At 41.8% G+C, this 17,928-nt stretch overlaps 2 protein-coding genes across 2 annotated transcripts in view; one reads left to right on the forward strand and one right to left on the reverse strand.

Annotated features, from left to right (window-relative positions):
- Nucleotides 1-7,835, reverse strand: part of LOC126210506 (nucleic acid dioxygenase ALKBH1) — a 29,181-nt gene extending 21,346 nt beyond the window's left edge. Inside the window, exon 1 of the mRNA XM_049939750.1 lies at nt 7,489-7,835. Coding sequence (XP_049795707.1) covers nt 7,489-7,587 — 99 coding nt within the window. The 5' untranslated portion in view covers nt 7,588-7,835. The remainder of the gene's footprint in view (nt 1-7,488) is intronic.
- Nucleotides 7,836-16,885: 9,050 nt separating this feature from the next.
- The window catches only part of LOC126209819 (beta-1,4-glucuronyltransferase 1-like), a 91,090-nt gene continuing 90,047 nt past the window's right edge, over nt 16,886-17,928 (forward strand). The window contains exon 1 of the mRNA XM_049938952.1: nt 16,886-17,047. Coding sequence (XP_049794909.1) covers nt 16,886-17,047 — 162 coding nt within the window. The remainder of the gene's footprint in view (nt 17,048-17,928) is intronic.

The raw sequence follows: 17,928 nt of genomic DNA on the forward strand, positions 1-17,928 counted from the left end.
CTCCTCCAGGTGTTTAACTGTATTTGGTTCCGAGGTGTTTTCCCTTCTAATGGGGGGCGGGGGGCAGTATTGTGGTTCCTTAAGCCAGCCGAGTATCTGTCGCCCCTCGATAATTACCAGCCAGTCAATCTGATCAATCTCCTCTGCAAGTTCTTTGGACGGATGGTGCCTCATCGGATCTGCTGAGTCCTCGAGTCTTAGAACCTTTTGTCTCCTTTTTGGGAAAGATAGTTTCTGATTGATCATCTGCTTCAGACGGAAACCACAGTTCGATAGACCTTCCTCAGCACCACCATCTTGTCGCAGTGTTGTTCTATCTTCGTAAGGCCTAGAAAATGGCTTGGCACCATCACGTATTACTTAGTTCTGTGAGTGGGGTCTCCAGGGGCCCCTCTCCCGATATTTATTCACCCTTTTATGTCCCCCAGTAATTAAGAGTTTGGGTTGACACCATTCTCAGTTCTCCGCAACTCCAGGAGAATAACGTTCCACAGGATTCTGTATTCAGTGTCCTTCTATTGCTCATCGCTATTAATCAACTCGTGGCTTCTGTTGGAATGTTGGTCACCCCTGCTCTGTGTGAGGACGATTCTGGATCTGGACTATGTTCCACATGATGGTCTCTGCAGAGCAACAGCTCCAGAGTGCCATCCAACACACTTCCACACGGACCGTCTCTAGTGGTTTTCAATTTCCTCCCCTTAAATCGTGGGTGGTGCATTTCTGTGCCATACTACAGTCCACCGAATCTGGAGCTCTAACTCAGCTCTCAGTGCCTGACCACGGTCCCCTATTTCCATTTCTTGGGTCTTCTTTTTGACAATTAGCTTACTTGTTTGCCCCATATCTGCCTTCTGAAGATTTTCTGTTTCCATAAACTCTGTGTCCTTTGCTTACTTGCCCACGCCTTTTGAGGTGAGAATTGTTCGACTCTTCTCCACCTTTATTAGACCTTAGTTCTGTCCTGTCTGGCCTATGGTTGTCAAGTTTATGGGTCAGCTGCCCCCTTCATACTGCTCCTCTTGGACCCAGGCAACCATTGTGATACCTGTTTGGTCATCAGTGCCTTTCACACTACCCCTGTCAATAGTCTTCTGGTTGATATTGGAACCTGTCCTCCCCCCCCCCTCCCCTTTTCCGTTCAGCAGTCCCAGCTCCTAGTTTCCTACGCCACCACCATCCGTTGTTTCCCTGCTCACCCCTCCCATTCTATTCTTTTCACAGCCACCAGCTGCCAGCCGCGAGGTATGTTTACCGGTTGGGCTCCGTCTCTCTTCTCTTCGCCATGATTTCTATCTTCCTTCTTTGTCCTGGTCCCCATATTCTCTCCTGAACACCCCTGTTCCTCAGTTAGTGCCTCGGTGTGAGATCTGGATGGATCACTTCTGGGATCTGAAATGCTCCATCACACTGATGGTGTTCCATTGTTTGTTCCACCCGCTCTTATGAGAGTTTCAGGATGCTATTATTTCTTACACTGATGGCCCTACATCCGCTGATCACATGAGATACGCCTTCACATCTTCTCTTAGCACAGAACACTTGTGGTGTGTATGTGCTGATGCCCATTCATCAGGTCCTCTACTTTATTAAGTGGTCTTCCCTCACCTGAGTTTTGTTGTGTACCAACTCAATGAGTTGCCTTCAGGTTACTGCCCAGTATTTTCCCACCACACCTTGCTCTGTGTCATCCACGACCTGCTCATCAATGTTGACTGTGCTGCTTGTTCAGTTGATTTCCTTTAGGTTATCGGCTATGTGGTTATCCCAGGTAATGAGCTCCAAATCATCTGGTTGGGATTGGGGCAAGGGGCTGCTACCTAATCCCCCATTGACAGTGACCCCAGCAGCGGCACATTTTCGGCTTTATGTCAAAAGTTCTTATTGCTCAGTCATGGGCCAACTCTTGTGGGGCCACCCCCTGTCTAATACATTTTGCATTCTTCCTTCAGTATTTCTCAGTGAGAATCTATCATCCTCTGCTGTCTTCTTATCAGCCATACCAGGTTGACCCTTATTTTTTACTCTGTGATAACCCCCCACCCATTCCCTCCCTTTGTAGTTGCTGGGCACCCCTCATGGTCCATATTTTGGTGGGAAGCTCCCACATTTTGGCCTTCATGCTAAATATGCCCTCCCACTATCCTTGCCTTGGATGTTAGTGGATGATCCTCGTGTGGTTATATCTGTCCTCAGTTTTCTTCGTAAAAGTGGGGTGTCCTTCCAGATTTAAGTACCTGAATTTCCTTCCAGAGCTGGAGTCCCTTGGTTAGTATTGGTATTGGTTTGGAAGTCCTTTGGCCTTACCTCCACACTGGTCAAATTCAACTCCCCCGCCCCCCAATGGTGTGGGGATTGGGATGAGTCCCCAGCAGTGGCCCTTCATGCACAGTATGTCTGATTTGTCCCCTGCTCTCACTCCTCCCCAAATCCTCTCTTTACTCTTCTTGCTGCCCCAAGGTTCCTTCTGCCTCCATGTTTGCCTGTTATCCTTTCGCGTTGACTGGGCTGTGATGGTGTTGTTCCTCCTTAGTATCTGCTGCCAAGGGTCGTGGGACCAGTGACATTGCTGTGTGCCCCCACCCCCACCAACCAATCAACTAACCAACTGCTATTCTTATCTGCTACTTCATATTAACTTCAGCGATTTCACGAAATACTTTCAGCTCTCTATATGGTGGAGAAACTGAAAATTTGTGCTCCAATTTCTGTTCACAAGTGGCCCAACAGCAACCAGAGGCATTAGCTTCTGTTTGAGCAACACCGTCTTGCCACTCTTTCCCAATCCGTGCTGAATTACAAATATCCAAAATAAGATAATTTTTCAATGAGACACTGCTTGTCCACACATCACACGTGTCTCTGTGAACTGTCTGCCTGATGCTGAGGTACTCTTGTGGCCAGCAAGACCCCAGGTCTGTCCTCATTAGAACATGGGGAGGGGGGGGGAGGCAGCTCAAAATGTCACCTCTCTGTCCCAGTTCAAGTATCCATGTCATTAAGGATCAGTTACAATAGTTTTGGACTAGATTTCTCCAGGAGAGAATATAAAACCTTTACGGAACCCTTCCCAACTGGAAGGTTATACTGCCAAATTCTTTGTAAATTTGGCGCAATTTTCTAATCACTGAAATAACGTAGCAGACCCTTTCAATGCGTGAAATTTCATTTTGTTTCCTCCTCCCCCTCAAGTGATTCACTTTTATCGTCAGCCAGTGTAAATCACGCATATGAATTATTTCATTAATATTTTTATATTAAAATAACCATATCAGAACAGCAACTTTCAAGTTCTGTTTCACACTGAAGTAGGTGTGGGGGTAGTGTATTTTTTATATTCATCAGTGTTCATACTTTTAATCAAAAAAGGAAACAAAATATGCATATACACTATGACAAACATCTTCCGAGTGAAAAAGTATTATGTTGCAGAAAATATTACTCCTTGCACAGAAAAAATATGTGCATTCAACAACACAACACCAGATACTTAAAAACCATCCTCTTCTTCTACGGAAAGTTCTCACAAAGGGGTGATAAAGAGAACTCTGAGCCTGAAGAGAAGCTATTAGTAAATTATCTCACTGACCAATAAATCATTTTGTGGACTGCTAACATAATATACATTTTCTTCTTCCCGCAGCGTTCAACTCTGCACAGGTATCTTCAACAAGTTTCCTCCGTTCTGCCCTCTCGATTGCAGTTCCACGCCATCCTCTAACTTGTACAGTTTTATATTTTCTTTCACAGCATTTATCTATGGTTTTCTCGACCTTTCTCTCTGTCTTCTTCAAGATGGCCTCCAGTTGTAACTTTTTATCTTTCCCCCAGTGTACATTGTGAAAAAAACTGGTTCAAGCCATGCTATTCATTACTTGTTATTGATCTTACAATGTCAGGGTGGAAAAAATCAAACTGACCCAGAAAAATTTTTACACACTTTCAGGTTCACTCTGTATGAGGTAGGACACTGTTTTCAAATATTCTGAGCTGCTCTTTTATGTCCAGATTTCACATCAGTAGGTTACAACTGGCTTAATCTTGGCCTTGCACTCTTAACATGTGGGATCATTTGTTAGCACTTAAGATATGCAGTGCTGCTTCATATGACATGGAATATGGCCTATTAATATTAAATCCCACGTACTCAAAGTACTGTAAAACTAACATGTAAGTACAGGTATAACATTTATGCCATCAGTCACAGTGTCACGTGGCACAGTGGTGAAGATGCCAGATGAAAAGAATAAGATATCTACGTTTTAATGATGCAGCTTTTTCTAAATCACTCCTGATGCTGCTGAACACTGAAAAGCACCCAAAAGCCAACTCTACTAAGAAATGGAGGAGAGCACTAAACTACATCTTAATTGTGATTAAGAGATCCAATCAGCGTAGATCCTGATGTCCGCTCCAGATGTTCACAGCATGCAGATGCTAGCGTGCGTAAGGTAAAAATGGTGATGGATAAATTTATGAGGACAAATTTGTGTGGGCTGACCACCAACCTGTACTGCAGATGGTGTGTGTAGGGACATTCTCCTCTAGCATTACTTTTCCTCAACAGTAGTTGTCGATACCAGTATTATTTTTCGAACTTTGGACAGATCAATATTATCTCAGTTGCTTTCCTGAAAACTTTCGTATCATTTTATACACAATATGTTAGTTTTCAAGATAAATTTTATGAGAAGTATTTAGTTAATAAAAAATTTCAGTCTCTGTTACGCTCGATAAATACTAGCTCTGAATGTACAGTTAAAATTACTTTTTCAGAAACATTTGAAATTACGAAATATTTGCACACTTAAAATTTCTATTATTAATTACGCAATACTGTAGTGGTTACTATGTATATTTCTGGATTCATTTATGAAATAATATTCTAAAGTAATAATGTAACAGAAACTAGTAGAAACTCATTTGTTAAGAGAAATTGGAAACCCTTGGGAATTGGTTATTTCTGCAGATTGAGAGAGACATAAGTATACCTCTGATGTGGAATTAGGAAGGAGGGGGGAGATTACACCTCTCAACTGGAATGCCTTAAGAGTCACACAAAAGCTGTGTGATGGCTAAATGACAAAAGCTACTTAAGGACTGTAGTGGCAAGCAACATACATGCGAAATGCACGGGCCAGTTTGAGAATCTGAGACTATAATCACTCGAGCTTGAGCTGAGACTGCTGTTGAGTGTAGTTCTGCCAAGGTATCTTCTAAAGGAACAGTGACTACTACGAAATGAACCTTTTAGAGGAATTTGAAATATATAAACATACCCAACTAAATTCAAAAGATTTTTTGAATGATCAACTTGCATTAAAAAACCAAACACCATTTTGATTGCATATCACCTCTTATAAAATGTGAAAATTAGCCCACTCCTTTTATACATTAGAACTATGTGCCACATTTTTTCAACTGTATTGTAGTTTCTTTATATGCTTTGGTTATACTTTATGCTTTTACATATGTTCCTTGCTACTAGCACAACAGATCCTTAGATGTGATTCAATAACTGTAAATCGTCAATCCGTGTTCACATTGATCACATAAAATATGTGCATTTCTGGACATGTAATGACATTACGCTTCTATGAAGAAGATAGGCTACTGACATCTACTAAACTAATACTTAATAAGTATCTGTAAAATATATCTCATACTTCACATAACTGTATAGCTATGGTCTCAGATTTTATATCATCCCTCGTTTTGTTGGCTTCTAAAGATGGCTCTGAGCACTATGGGACTTAACATCTATGGTCATCAGTCCCCTAGAACTTAGAACTACTTAAACCTAACTAACCTAAGGACATCACACAACACCCAGTCAGCACATTCTAAAGATGACAAATTAATTTTTTTAAACCAGTGAAATATAATAAAAATATATGTGCAACTGATGACTGAATTTTAATCTGAAAAATATGTGCTACAGTTGATGAAAATTACAGCCATGAATAAAATAATTATATGTAATGCTCTCAGTAGCACCAAAGTTACATTCTTAGATGAAACAGGGTCCAAAATCGAGAGTAACAAAGAAAAAGCAGAAGTGATAAACACCATTTTCTTACATTCCTTCATAAAGGATGATACAGAACTAGTGCTCCTGCTTAATTCTTGCAACACTGAGAATATAGAATGTCAGTGTTGTTGAGAAACAGCTGAAATTGTTAAAATTAAACAAGGTTCTAAACAATGATGAAACCTTTCAGATAATACACAGAATTTTCAGCTGAGTTTGCCCCCATTTTAACCATAGTACAGCATAGACCTCTTAAACAAAAAGCTGCACCCAGTGGTAGAATCTAAGTTTGTGCTTAAACATAAGGTGGTATCTATAAAACATAATGAACTCCTCCATGTTGTCTAGCATGGATTCTGAAAACATCAATCATATGAAACCCAATTTGCACTTTTTTCACATAATATCCTTAAAGCCATAAATCAAAGCAATCAGGTCGATGTAGTATTTCGTGATTTCTGAAAATCATTTGACTCATTACCACACTAACTTTTAATAATTAAAGTATCATCATATGGGGCATCAAACAAAGTTTGTGACTGTATTGAGGATTATTTGGTAGGAAATGACATAGTATGTTGTCTTGGATGGAGAGTCATCAAGAGTTATTACTAAATAACTTCGGGTGTGCCCCAGGAAGTGTGTTGGCACCATTGCTGTTCATGTTGTCGCAAAAATTATCACAGGTTTGCTTCACTTGAGAGAGAGCATCATGGAAATGCAGAAAAACCTGGACTGACAGATAGATGCTTGTAGGTATACGCCAATTATTCCGTGAAAGCCTGCTTACAAACTTTCAAGAACGAGTATTAAGTGAGAAATCTAGGAGTATACTACAAACCTTTAGGTATAACTCAAGACAGTGTCTGCAAAGACACTTTCAGGCAGTCATTTTTCCCACGCTCCAAATGTGAACTGTAAGGGAAGGAGGCCTATAAACGGTATGATAGGTAGCACACACTTTTAAAATTGGTTTACGGAGGATGGACTTAAATGTAGATAGGGAAGCAAATGGGTTGTCTCCTTTACCAAGTAAGCATCGCAGGATTTGTTGAATAAATTTAGTATGTGATTTGGAAAGAAGAAAACCAACTGTAAGTAGATAATTCCTTAATGTTTTTCTCCGCCGGCTACAGCAAACCCATGTTTTTGAGCGGATTTTCGATAGCTTAATAAAGGGGTTATTAATGATTTCCTTTGTATGGATGGTGGCGTTTAAGAGTTTCTCTTAGTCCACATCTACCAGTGACGTCAACCACAAACTAGTCAGTCCTGGTATACGATAATTATAATTTAAACAGTTATCCACTTTCATAAAAATGTCAGAGCTACATAATCATGCAGGTATACTGCCTCCATGGACATGACATGTCCTGAAGTAAAAACATAACTTGTGAGTTTTGTTGGGTCCATACTATTTATTGTATGTTATTTCGTTACGGATAGAAACAACTCACCTGATGTTTTTCGAATTCTGCATCTCTGAAGTTTATTACGTTTGATAAATCTGGAGGAGGACATTTACTTTTGTAATATTTGAAGTGTTTCTTAAACATACCACTATAAAACGGACCACAGAGCCCTTAATTACATGCGCGATCACAGATTTGTACTCTGCCGTTGACAGTTTGTTGTGGCGCTAGTCATTTGTTATTCTTGCTATCGTTGGCAAAGGTTGACAGCTAATATTTACGTTCACATAACATATGTAGTTCTAAACAAATAAGCGACACGTTCTAATATAGTTTTCATGTTAGTCTTTCAGTAACATTGGTTCCACGATTCGTTCTACGAAACAAGACGTGCAACCAGACTCATCCCTGCCCATGGTAAGGCTCAAGATGGCCATATTTAGCGTCATTTAAGTAGAAAAATGCATGTTTATTTGCATGTTTTCACTTTTCAGGTTCATTTCCTTTATTTAACAAAGCCGTTAACAGTGGAGTAATGTTGTTGGACATGTAGAGCAGTTCACCCGTAAATCAGAAGCGTAGTCACGAAGCCGGCGAATTTTCGACTTCCAGCCCATATTATTCTGTACTGACGTAGTAGCGCGATGTTTGAACAAAAGATGAAAAGAGTAGGCTACACCTGCCATGTAGTTAGTAATCTAAACACTTTATCTTCACTTTTCGTTTCAGGCCGTTCTAATATGTAACTTAAAGTACTTTGTTGCGGCGATACTTATTAATGTATATTTCTTGTCGAATCAGTGTTGAGTGTACCTTGTATGATAGACGCACAAACACAAGAAAGTCGCCAAGAATGTCAATTGAAACAGTAAAACGAATATAAACGGGGTTCTTTATCCGCAGTGGTGATTGACAGTGCATATGAAAACAGACTATTGTATACAGTTCCAACATTGTGTTGGTATCATGATCTGCAACTCAGTATATTTGTAATTTATTAGGTAAAGGTACCGGTATCTTAAGAATTCCTTTTTTTTATTTTTTATTCTCAGACCATTACCTACACTATTATTAGGAAACATGAAATACGAAACGTTTAGTTACACAAAAATATTGCTTGATACAGTGCAGTTGTTAAGATACTGGTCTCATATTTGAGAAGCTGGAGTTTGCTTTGTCTGCTCATCCAAATGTAGAAGATACTGGTCTCATATTTGAGAGGCTGGAGTTTGCTTTGTCTGCTCATCCAAATGTAGGTTTTTCTTAGTTTTCCTAAATCATTTGAGGCAAATGCTGGGATGGTTCCTGCATCAAGGCCATGGGTGACCACCTGCCCTGCCCTAACATAATTATATTTTTCTGTGTACGGCCTTGCCACAGTGGATACACCGGTTCCCGTGAGATCACCGAAGTTAAGTGCTGTCGGGCGTGGTAGGCATTTGGATGGGTGACCATCCTCTGGCCGCCATGCACTGTTGCCATGTTTCGGGGTGCAGTCAGCCTCGTGATGCCAATTGAGGAGCTACTCGACCGAATAGTAGTGGCTTCGGTCAAGAATACCATCATGACGACCGGGAGAACGGTGTGTTGACCCCACGTCTCTCCTATCCACATCCTCCACCGAGGATGACACGGTGGTCGGATGGTCCCGGTAGGCCACTCGTGGCCTGAAGACGGAGTGTGTATGTGTATGTTTTTGATCTGTTTTGATTGTACTATGATGACAAATCCAGTATCATTTTAAAATGATCCCTGGATGAATGAATAAATAAACAAATGCATACTGGTACGCGCATTTACTGTATTGCTAATCGTACTATAGCAAAGAATGTCCAAACTCTTATTTGATGGAAATAATTACAATTGCTAGCTGTTGCTGCTACGTATCTAAAGAATTTTCTGTGCATTGTCTGCAAGCTGTTATGGGTACTTGGACTGTCACCTTACTATGTCACCAAGTGAGGTGCTGTAGTGATAAGACATTACTCATACTGATATTTGGATGGATGACTCTTTAAATAACAGTCTGGCCAACCAGAATTAGGTTTCCTAAATCACTTTTAACGTAAATCCTAGGATGGTTTGAATTGTCACAGCCGATTTCCTTGCCCAAAACAAATTTGAGCAGTCTCCAACGATCTCATTGCCTACACAATTCCAAACCACAGTCTTCCTTCATACTTACTTACTTTGTCAATGTATAGGTGACACTCTTCTCATAACAACACCAAAGTTACCACGGAATTTGGTGAGATCACTATATAGTTCTGTGTTGGGTAATTAATTTCTAGCTAATATGTGTATAGATGTTTGCTTTTTTAATGTTGGCAGCCACTTAAATGTACATCAAGAGAAACAGCCATTGTTGAACAAATCTGGAACTAATCTATGTGATATGATAACATGATAAAAATTGATTAAAATTTCACCCTTGTTTGTGGGGGCAAATACTTCTGAATATATGTGAAAATTGTTTATGTATAGGTTGTTTCTAAAATGAATGGTAGAATGAATCAACAAGAAACTTCGACATAGCAACCCGTGTCCATATCGCTTAGCATTCAGCACTAGGCGTGACGTAACAGCACCATCCAAGTTGAAATAGTAGCAGGTAGTCTGGGTGGGATAACACCACAGAGTTTCTTCTGACATTTGCTAGGGGCTGAATGCATTGTATTTGGCTTTGCAAATGCCTCGTTGATACAGTGTCGTACAGAGAGCGGTACCTGCGCACAGTGCAGGAGTCTGGTTTGCCCTGCGTCAGTGTGTCAAGAAATGGGGACACTCTTGTATTTGATACTGTGCACAGTGCATGGGGAATGGTATAAATGGTATACTTTTCTTGGGAGAAAGGGGCAGACAGGCACAGTTCTTATGGGGCAGCAGGTGGAGGCACATGCACCGTCATCCACAAGTCCCTAAGAGAGACTGATGCAGTTCAGGTGAGTTGTCCACTGACAAGGTAACGTAATGGCGCATGTGCACTTCCGATGCATTTATTTTGTGATGGCAGGTGCAAAGGCTTGACATACACAGTCGTCTGCACACAGTGCATATGCCAGAGCTTGAAGAGGAGATTTTAGCACTGCAGGACTGGCCCTCAACAAGCTAGCAGAGTGTTGCTTGAGGAATGAATGTAAGCCATTCCACAGTATGGCATGTGTGGAATGAAGATGATTTACACCCTTACCTCCTTCAGGAAATTCAAGCCCATAACCCAGATTATTTTGCACGTCTCATTGACTTCTGCCAGTGGTTTTTGAGAAGTGTGCCGTGTAACTTGTATTCCCATGCTTTGTACTTTTTACAGATCAAAAATCTACGTTTACATCTATACTCCATTAGGTGCATGGCAAATCCAGTGGGGTAAGATCGATCACAGTGTAACGCAATGGAAATATTGCAATGTGTGTGTACCTAGTTTGTAATAAATTTGAAAGATAACCTTGTTAGTGTCTCTCCATGTCATGTGTTCAGTTATAGTGAGGACATCAGTTACAACACTGAAAAATCACATGTGATTGATACATTTCATTTGGTTTATTAATTCATCCAGTGGTATGTGATTTGTCACCATAATGCAGTGAAAATAATTACAGACACAAAGAAAATGCAAGTATATTTTAAGATGATAGGACGGGTCATGAGACATGACTTTGCTCCTGGAATTTGCCTGTAATGATTCTGGAAAATCGTGGGAAACCTAAATCAGGATTGACCATACAGAGTAAATTTCATCCTCCTGAAACTGTATTCAGTGTGTTGACAACTGGAATTCCTCATTTGGTTAGTCCCTGTTGTATAGTGTTCTTTGGTTTACACACAATTTGCACTCAATAATTTATCATCATGATCATGATCATCATCATCATCATCATCATCATTTAAGACTGATTATGCCTTTCAGCGTTCAGTCTGGAGCATAGCCCCCCCTTATAAAATTCCTCCATGATCCCCTATTCAGTGCTAACATTGGTGCCTCTTCTGATGTTAAACCTATTACTTCAAAATCATTCTTAACCGAATCCAGGTACCTTCTCCTTGGTCTGCCCCGACTTCTCCTACCCTCTACTGCTGAACCCATGAGTCTCTTGGGTAACCTTGCTTCTCCCATGCGTGTAACATGACCCCACCATCTAAGCCTGTTCGCCCTGACTGCTACATCTATAGAGTTCATTCCCAGTTTTTCTTTGATTTCCTCATTGTGGACACCCTCCTGCCATTGTTCCCATCTACTAGTACCTGCAATCATCCTGGCTTCTTTCATATCCGTAACCTCAACCTTATTGATAAGGTAACCCGAATCCACCCAGCTTTCGCTCCCATACAACAAAGTTGGTCAAAAGATTGAACGGTGCACAGATAACTTAGTCTTGGTACTGACTTCCTTCTTGCAGAAGAGAGTAGATCGTAGCTGAGCACTCACTGCATTAGCTTAGCTACACCTCTCTTCCAGTTCTTTCACTGTGTTGCCATCCTGTGAGAATATGCATCCTAAGTACTTGAAACCGTCCACCTGTTCTAACTTTGTTCCTCCTATTTGGCACTCAATCCGTTTATATTTCTTTCCCACTGACATTACTTTCGTTTTGGAGATGCTAATCTTCATACCATAGTCCTTACATTTCTGATCTAGCTCTGAAATATTACTTTGCAAACTTTCAATCGAATCTGCCATCACAACTAAGTCATCCGCATATGCGTGACTGCTTATTTTGTGTTCACATGTCTTAAATCTCGCCCAGCCAGTCTATTGTTTTCAACATATGATCCATAAATAATATGAACAACAGTGGAGACAGGTTGCAGCCTTGTCTTACCCCTGAAACTACTCTGAACCATGAACTCAATTTACCGTCAACTCTAACTGCTGCCTGACTATCCATGTAAAGACCTTTAACTGCTTGCAAAAGTTTGCCCCCTATTCCATAATCTCATAGAACAGACAATAACTTCCTCCTAGGAACCCGGTCATATGCCTTTTCTAGATCTATAAAGCATAGATACAATTCCCTGTTCCACTCATAACACTTCTCCATTATTTGCCGTAAGCTAAAGATCTGGTCCTGACAACCTCTAAGAGGCCTAAACCCACACTGATTTTCATCCAATTGGTCCTCAACTAATACTCGCACTTTCCTTTCAACAATACCTGAGAAGATTGTACCCACAACGCTGATTAAAGCGATACCTCTCTAGTTGTTACAATCTTTTCTGTTTCCATGTTTAAAGATTGGTGTGATTACTGCTTTTGTCTAGTCTGATAGAACCTGTCCCGACTCCCAGGCCATTTCAATTATCCTGTGTAGCCATTTAAGACCTGACATTCCACTGTATTTGATGAGTTCCGACTTAATTTCATCCACCCCAGCTGCTTTATTGCACTGCAATCTATTGACCATTTTGTGGTTCATGGTGTGGGTTCCTGTAGTCATGTCCTAGTTCATGAACCACGGGCAACGTATGACTGGCCAAGTAAGTGGTCCCGATAGTCGGGATACCAGTTACTTTGGAATAAGGCTGGGCATCTCAGACATATTCTGAGTCGTGGTCACCTTTGTGCTCATACGGCAAAGACTACCAAATCCACTGGTTAGTCCCTCAGCCGTTAGGGGTAAAACCCAATGGGACTCGGGGCAAGTAAGGCTAGCAACCTGCTTCCCTGGTACTTTAAATATGATGCTGGCAACAATCAGAGCAAAATGCCTCGGGCCAATAATTTATAATGATGTAAAACACAGTTGCATACTGCATCACTGCACACACGAAGAACACCCACTGACACCTCCTGAACCACAAACCTGTAGATATGAGCAGTGCTGTTTTTCTGGGGGGATGCGTACCCCTAAACTTTTTCATCGACAAAGTAATTTTTTTACGATGTTGAGAACTTGGAAGAGCGCCAAAGATTTATTTCACGGACGTAAATTTTTTATTTCATTTTTTCTTGTTGGTAATTGCAATACGAACGATACCAGTGCAGTTTTTGGTGGGAAAATCGATGTCATTTACTGTTTCAAGCATTTCGAAGCTGTGGCAACCGTTCACGACAACTGAATCGCTGGCAGCCAGTTTGACAAGCATGTAGTGCCTTCGCCTGCTAATAGTGGGCAATGGTAGTGCTAAACAGATATGCGTACACTCAAATCGCAGGCTTCATTTGAGGCGATGTAAACTGAAGTGTTCGATACCACTTTCTCTTGTATGTTTGTGTTTCTCGGTATTGCCTGCTTCATTTTAACTGTAAAGTCAACTGAAGAGTCCCATACATTTTTTTTTTAGTTCGTCATGTTGATGACGTCATGGCTAAAAGCAAACGGGTGGTATCCCGTGCTTCAGTTATAACCGATTTTCGCTGCATTATAACCCCTGTCGGAGTACCATCAAACTTTTTTTTTTTTAGAAAAAAATCACTGGGTATGAGCCTTGCACTCACTTCAGTCTGTTTGGAAAACTGACTCCAGGCCAATAGACGTGCAACTATGCATTATGAACATCTTCATGGCCACCTCTCAGTCTGCCTGAAAAACTGAGTCAGCATCAAATGAGATGTTGAGCTCAGGAGACAGACAAGTCATTACCATCACTTTCTGTAGATCTTGACACAGGGGTTTCTTGCAAAAGCATTATATTGTGATCATGTTTTATAATGACACAGGGTGTTATTGTTGTCCCCTTTCATTACTAACCACTACCCTTGAGTCCTTTAAATAATCTTTATTTCTATAGTATGCATTACATATGAAGAACACCGTAGCTGCCTTTTTGAACAGATGTATTTTAGTAATATTTCTCATCTTCATACTCAGTTTATTACACAATTTTATTTCCAGGTAGAACATTCTATTTTGAATTTTCTGTTTGTTTTTCTTTGGTAACGTTAGTCAAAACTGGCTCTTGTTCCATGATTATGTGTAGAACCATTATTGAAACACTTAGTAATGTTTTCCCTGGTTTATACAACAGGATAGTAGATGTACTATTTTGGTGCGCTAAGAATACCTAGCTTTTTACATAGTTCTTCACAGTGGATAAGACTACTACCCGTGGTTATTACAATATTATGAAAAGGATTGTTGCTACTCACCATATAGCAGAGGTGCTGACTTCAGATAGGCACGACAAAAAGACTGTCACAAAATGAGCTTTCGGCCAACAAAGCCAGCCTACAAGCAGCAGCGCCTCAACTGTCATTGTCCTTACCCATCTGGTCCCTTCCCTGTTGCCATTCATGCACTACACAGCCCTCTGTTCCACCAACACACCCAGTCTTTTTACTTATGTCCTCCTTCACACCCCCGCTTTCTCCTCTCTCCACCTATCTGCCCTTCCCTCTCTCCACCACGTCCCTGCGTGCTCCCACTAGCATCACTGTACTGTTTTTGTTTCCAGAGCTCTCGGGTGTGCAGCCAGATGCGATAGTTGAAGTCCCACGATATTTCGGCGAATAACCTTTCCGCCATCATCAGGTGGTTATGAGGGAATGGTCTGTCTGCTCATTGTCAGTGTTATTTATGTCCATCAGTCGGGCTTCGATTCCCTGTACCGGCGGTCCGATTGCGACCGCCGAACTTCCTGTTGCGGCCGCCGACATTCCGTTTGTGAGCGCCGACCCTTCGATTGTGGCCGCCGACAATCCGTTTGCGGGCGCCAACCCAAGTACGCGCCCACCCCGGCCTCGCGCCGGGTGGTGGAAGATGCAGAATGCCGTCATAGAAGGGTCTTGTGTTCGCTTGTGGCGTGACTCCTTGATGGAGTTAAGTAATGGTTGCCATGCCTTGCTAAGTTGAAAACCTGTGTCTCGGTTCATGAGATTGTCCGTTACGTGAATTTCAATGGCCTCCTTGAAGACGCTGTCCCAGTAGAAACTGGTAGGGGCCAGAATCTTGGTCTCTTCGTATTTCGTGTTGTGTCCAGTTTCCGAGCAGTGTTTTGCCAGTGCCGATTTGGTGGGCTGGACTAGGCGCGTGTGGCGTTGGTGTTCTTTGCAGTGGTCTTCGACTGTTCGGATTGTTTGACCGATGTAGGATTTCCTGCAACCACATGGAATATTATATATGCCCACTTCCTTGAAGCCAAATCTGTCTTTCACTGTCCCCAGTAGGGCCCGTATCTTGGATGGTGGTCAGAAGACCGTGTCAATTTTGTGTTGTTTTTGCAGTCTCCCAATTTTTGATGTCGCGTTGCCTGGGTAGAGAGGCAAGGCTTGTTTTCTCATCTATAGACTGTTCTTCATCTGGGTTTCTGCAGTGTTTCCGTCGTCTGAGGGCTGCCTGAATCTGTAGTTTGCTGTATCCGTTCTTGTGAAACACATTTTCTAGGTGTTTCAGTTCTTTGTGCAGACTTTCTTCGTCCGATATCGAGTATGCCCTATGAACCAGTGTGTTGAGCATCCCGTTGAGTCGTGCAGGATGGTGGCAACTCGAGACATGTAGATGTAGGTCCATATGTGTAGGCTTAATGTTAATTTATTACATACTGCCCAATCGTAAACATCCTTGGGGGTTTCATTTGCTTTCTCTAATAGCAATTCTGGTGTTTTATCATTCTCTATGATGTTGCTGTCATCACCAAAGAGAACTTTTCCCTCCACATCTTATACTGCCAGAGAAGACACACAAAGAGAACTTTTCCCCCCACATCTTATACTGCCAGAGAACACACACACACACACACACACACACACACACACACACAGAGAGAGAGAGAGAGAGAGAGAGAGAGAGAGAGAGAGAGAGAGAGAGAGAATGAATTGTATCCATACACTGTCCTGAGACGTACCTGTGTTTATTTGTTCTTGTCTGACAATTTTTTCACTAATAATTTATCATCAGCAGACATATTAACAATCTGTCTTTTCATACTGTTTTCCAGGTAAGACTGTAACCATTCATCTACTATTCCTCTTACACCTAGTGCTTCTACCTCGTTTGGTGGTATTTTATGGTCAGAAGTGTCAAAATGCTTGAAAAAGTCTAAGGATGCGCCTGTAACACAGTCATCTTGGCCAAGTGCTTTAAGAACCTCTTTAGTGAATTGTAAAGTGGCTGATACTATACTTGTCCCACTTCAGAAATCAAACTGTCCTTTTTTTTAAAAAAAAAGCTATATTTATACGTCTAACTCATTAGTTTTTCGTGGAAAAATACTGGAACTAAAGGGATCGTTATTGTATATTTGTCAGTAGAGCTTGTGGGCTGCCTGTGCGTGCCTTCAGAACAGAGACAGGAACCTCACCTACACTTGCTGACTCCTTGTTTTTTACTTTCTGTATTGTCTTCCTGACTTCAGCCTCTGTTATAGGAAGCATAATTGTTGTGCTTGTCGTCTATGTCACTGTGGGTGCTACAATATTTTCCATCCGTGTTTTGTTTCAGGTGTGTTCAGTAGTGTACCAGTAATTGGCACTGTAAGATGAGGTGATAAGAGGCGCTGTGGCAGGATGCACCACTTGCTCTGGGGGAAGGTGGTGCTGCTGCTGGTGGGCGTGGTGGCGGTGCTGCAGGTGGTGCACCTGGTGCTGCTGAGCCGGCTCGAGTCGCGCCACCGCCGCCAGCCTGCCACGGGCCACGCCGAGCCCCTCCTGGTCGCCGCCGGCACTCAGGTAATTCCGTGTTCGAGAGCATCCCGAAGACGTCAGCCACCTGCCGTTTCTTACAAGTCGTACTTAACGAGATACCTCAAACACGGTGACCTCTTCTGTGTTGACTGGCGAGGAAAACACTGCGCTTTCCTCGTAGGACATCCTGAAAGTTGCAGATCGAGGCTGTCGAGTACATGTAGTATTTCTTGACTTCCGAAAAGCTTTTGACTCGGTACCGCACATATGCTTATTACCGAAAATATGAGCCTGTGGAGTATTGAGCAAAATTTGTGACTGGAGTTGAATTCTTGGTGGGGAAGCCACAGTTTTTTGTTTTGGGTAGAGTCATTGACAGAAGTAGAAATAACTTCAGATGTGCCGTAGGGAATTGAGTTGGGGTCATTGCTGTTGTGTATTAATGATTTTGCAGACAATACTGACAGTAACCTTAGCATTTACCTGTATGATGCAGTTGTGTGTAATGAAGTATTGTTTGAAAACTGCTGCACAAATACTTAGTCAGATCTAGGTAAGTTTCCAGAGTGGCGCAAACATTGGCTACTTGCTTCAAATGTTCAGTTATGTAAAATTGTTCACGAAACGAAATACCAGTGAGTTACAGTTGTAATCGGTGACTTCATAGAAATGCCTATGCATGACGGTTGGTAGGGGTACAAAAAGGGACACTTGTGTAGGCTGAGTTGTATGTAAAGCAGGTGCCACACTTTAATTTATTAGTAGAATATTGGGGAAATGGAATCGGGCTATAAAGCACATTGCTTGCAAGTCATCCTAGAACATTTCTCAAGTGTGTAGTACCATTACCACACAGGAGTAACAGGGGATGTTGAATGCATACAAAGCAGGAAACGCAGATGGTGACAGGTTTGTTTGACCCATGG

Source organism: Schistocerca nitens, chromosome 10 (assembly GCF_023898315.1).
Source record: "Schistocerca nitens isolate TAMUIC-IGC-003100 chromosome 10, iqSchNite1.1, whole genome shotgun sequence".
NCBI lineage: Eukaryota > Metazoa > Arthropoda > Insecta > Orthoptera > Acrididae > Schistocerca > Schistocerca nitens.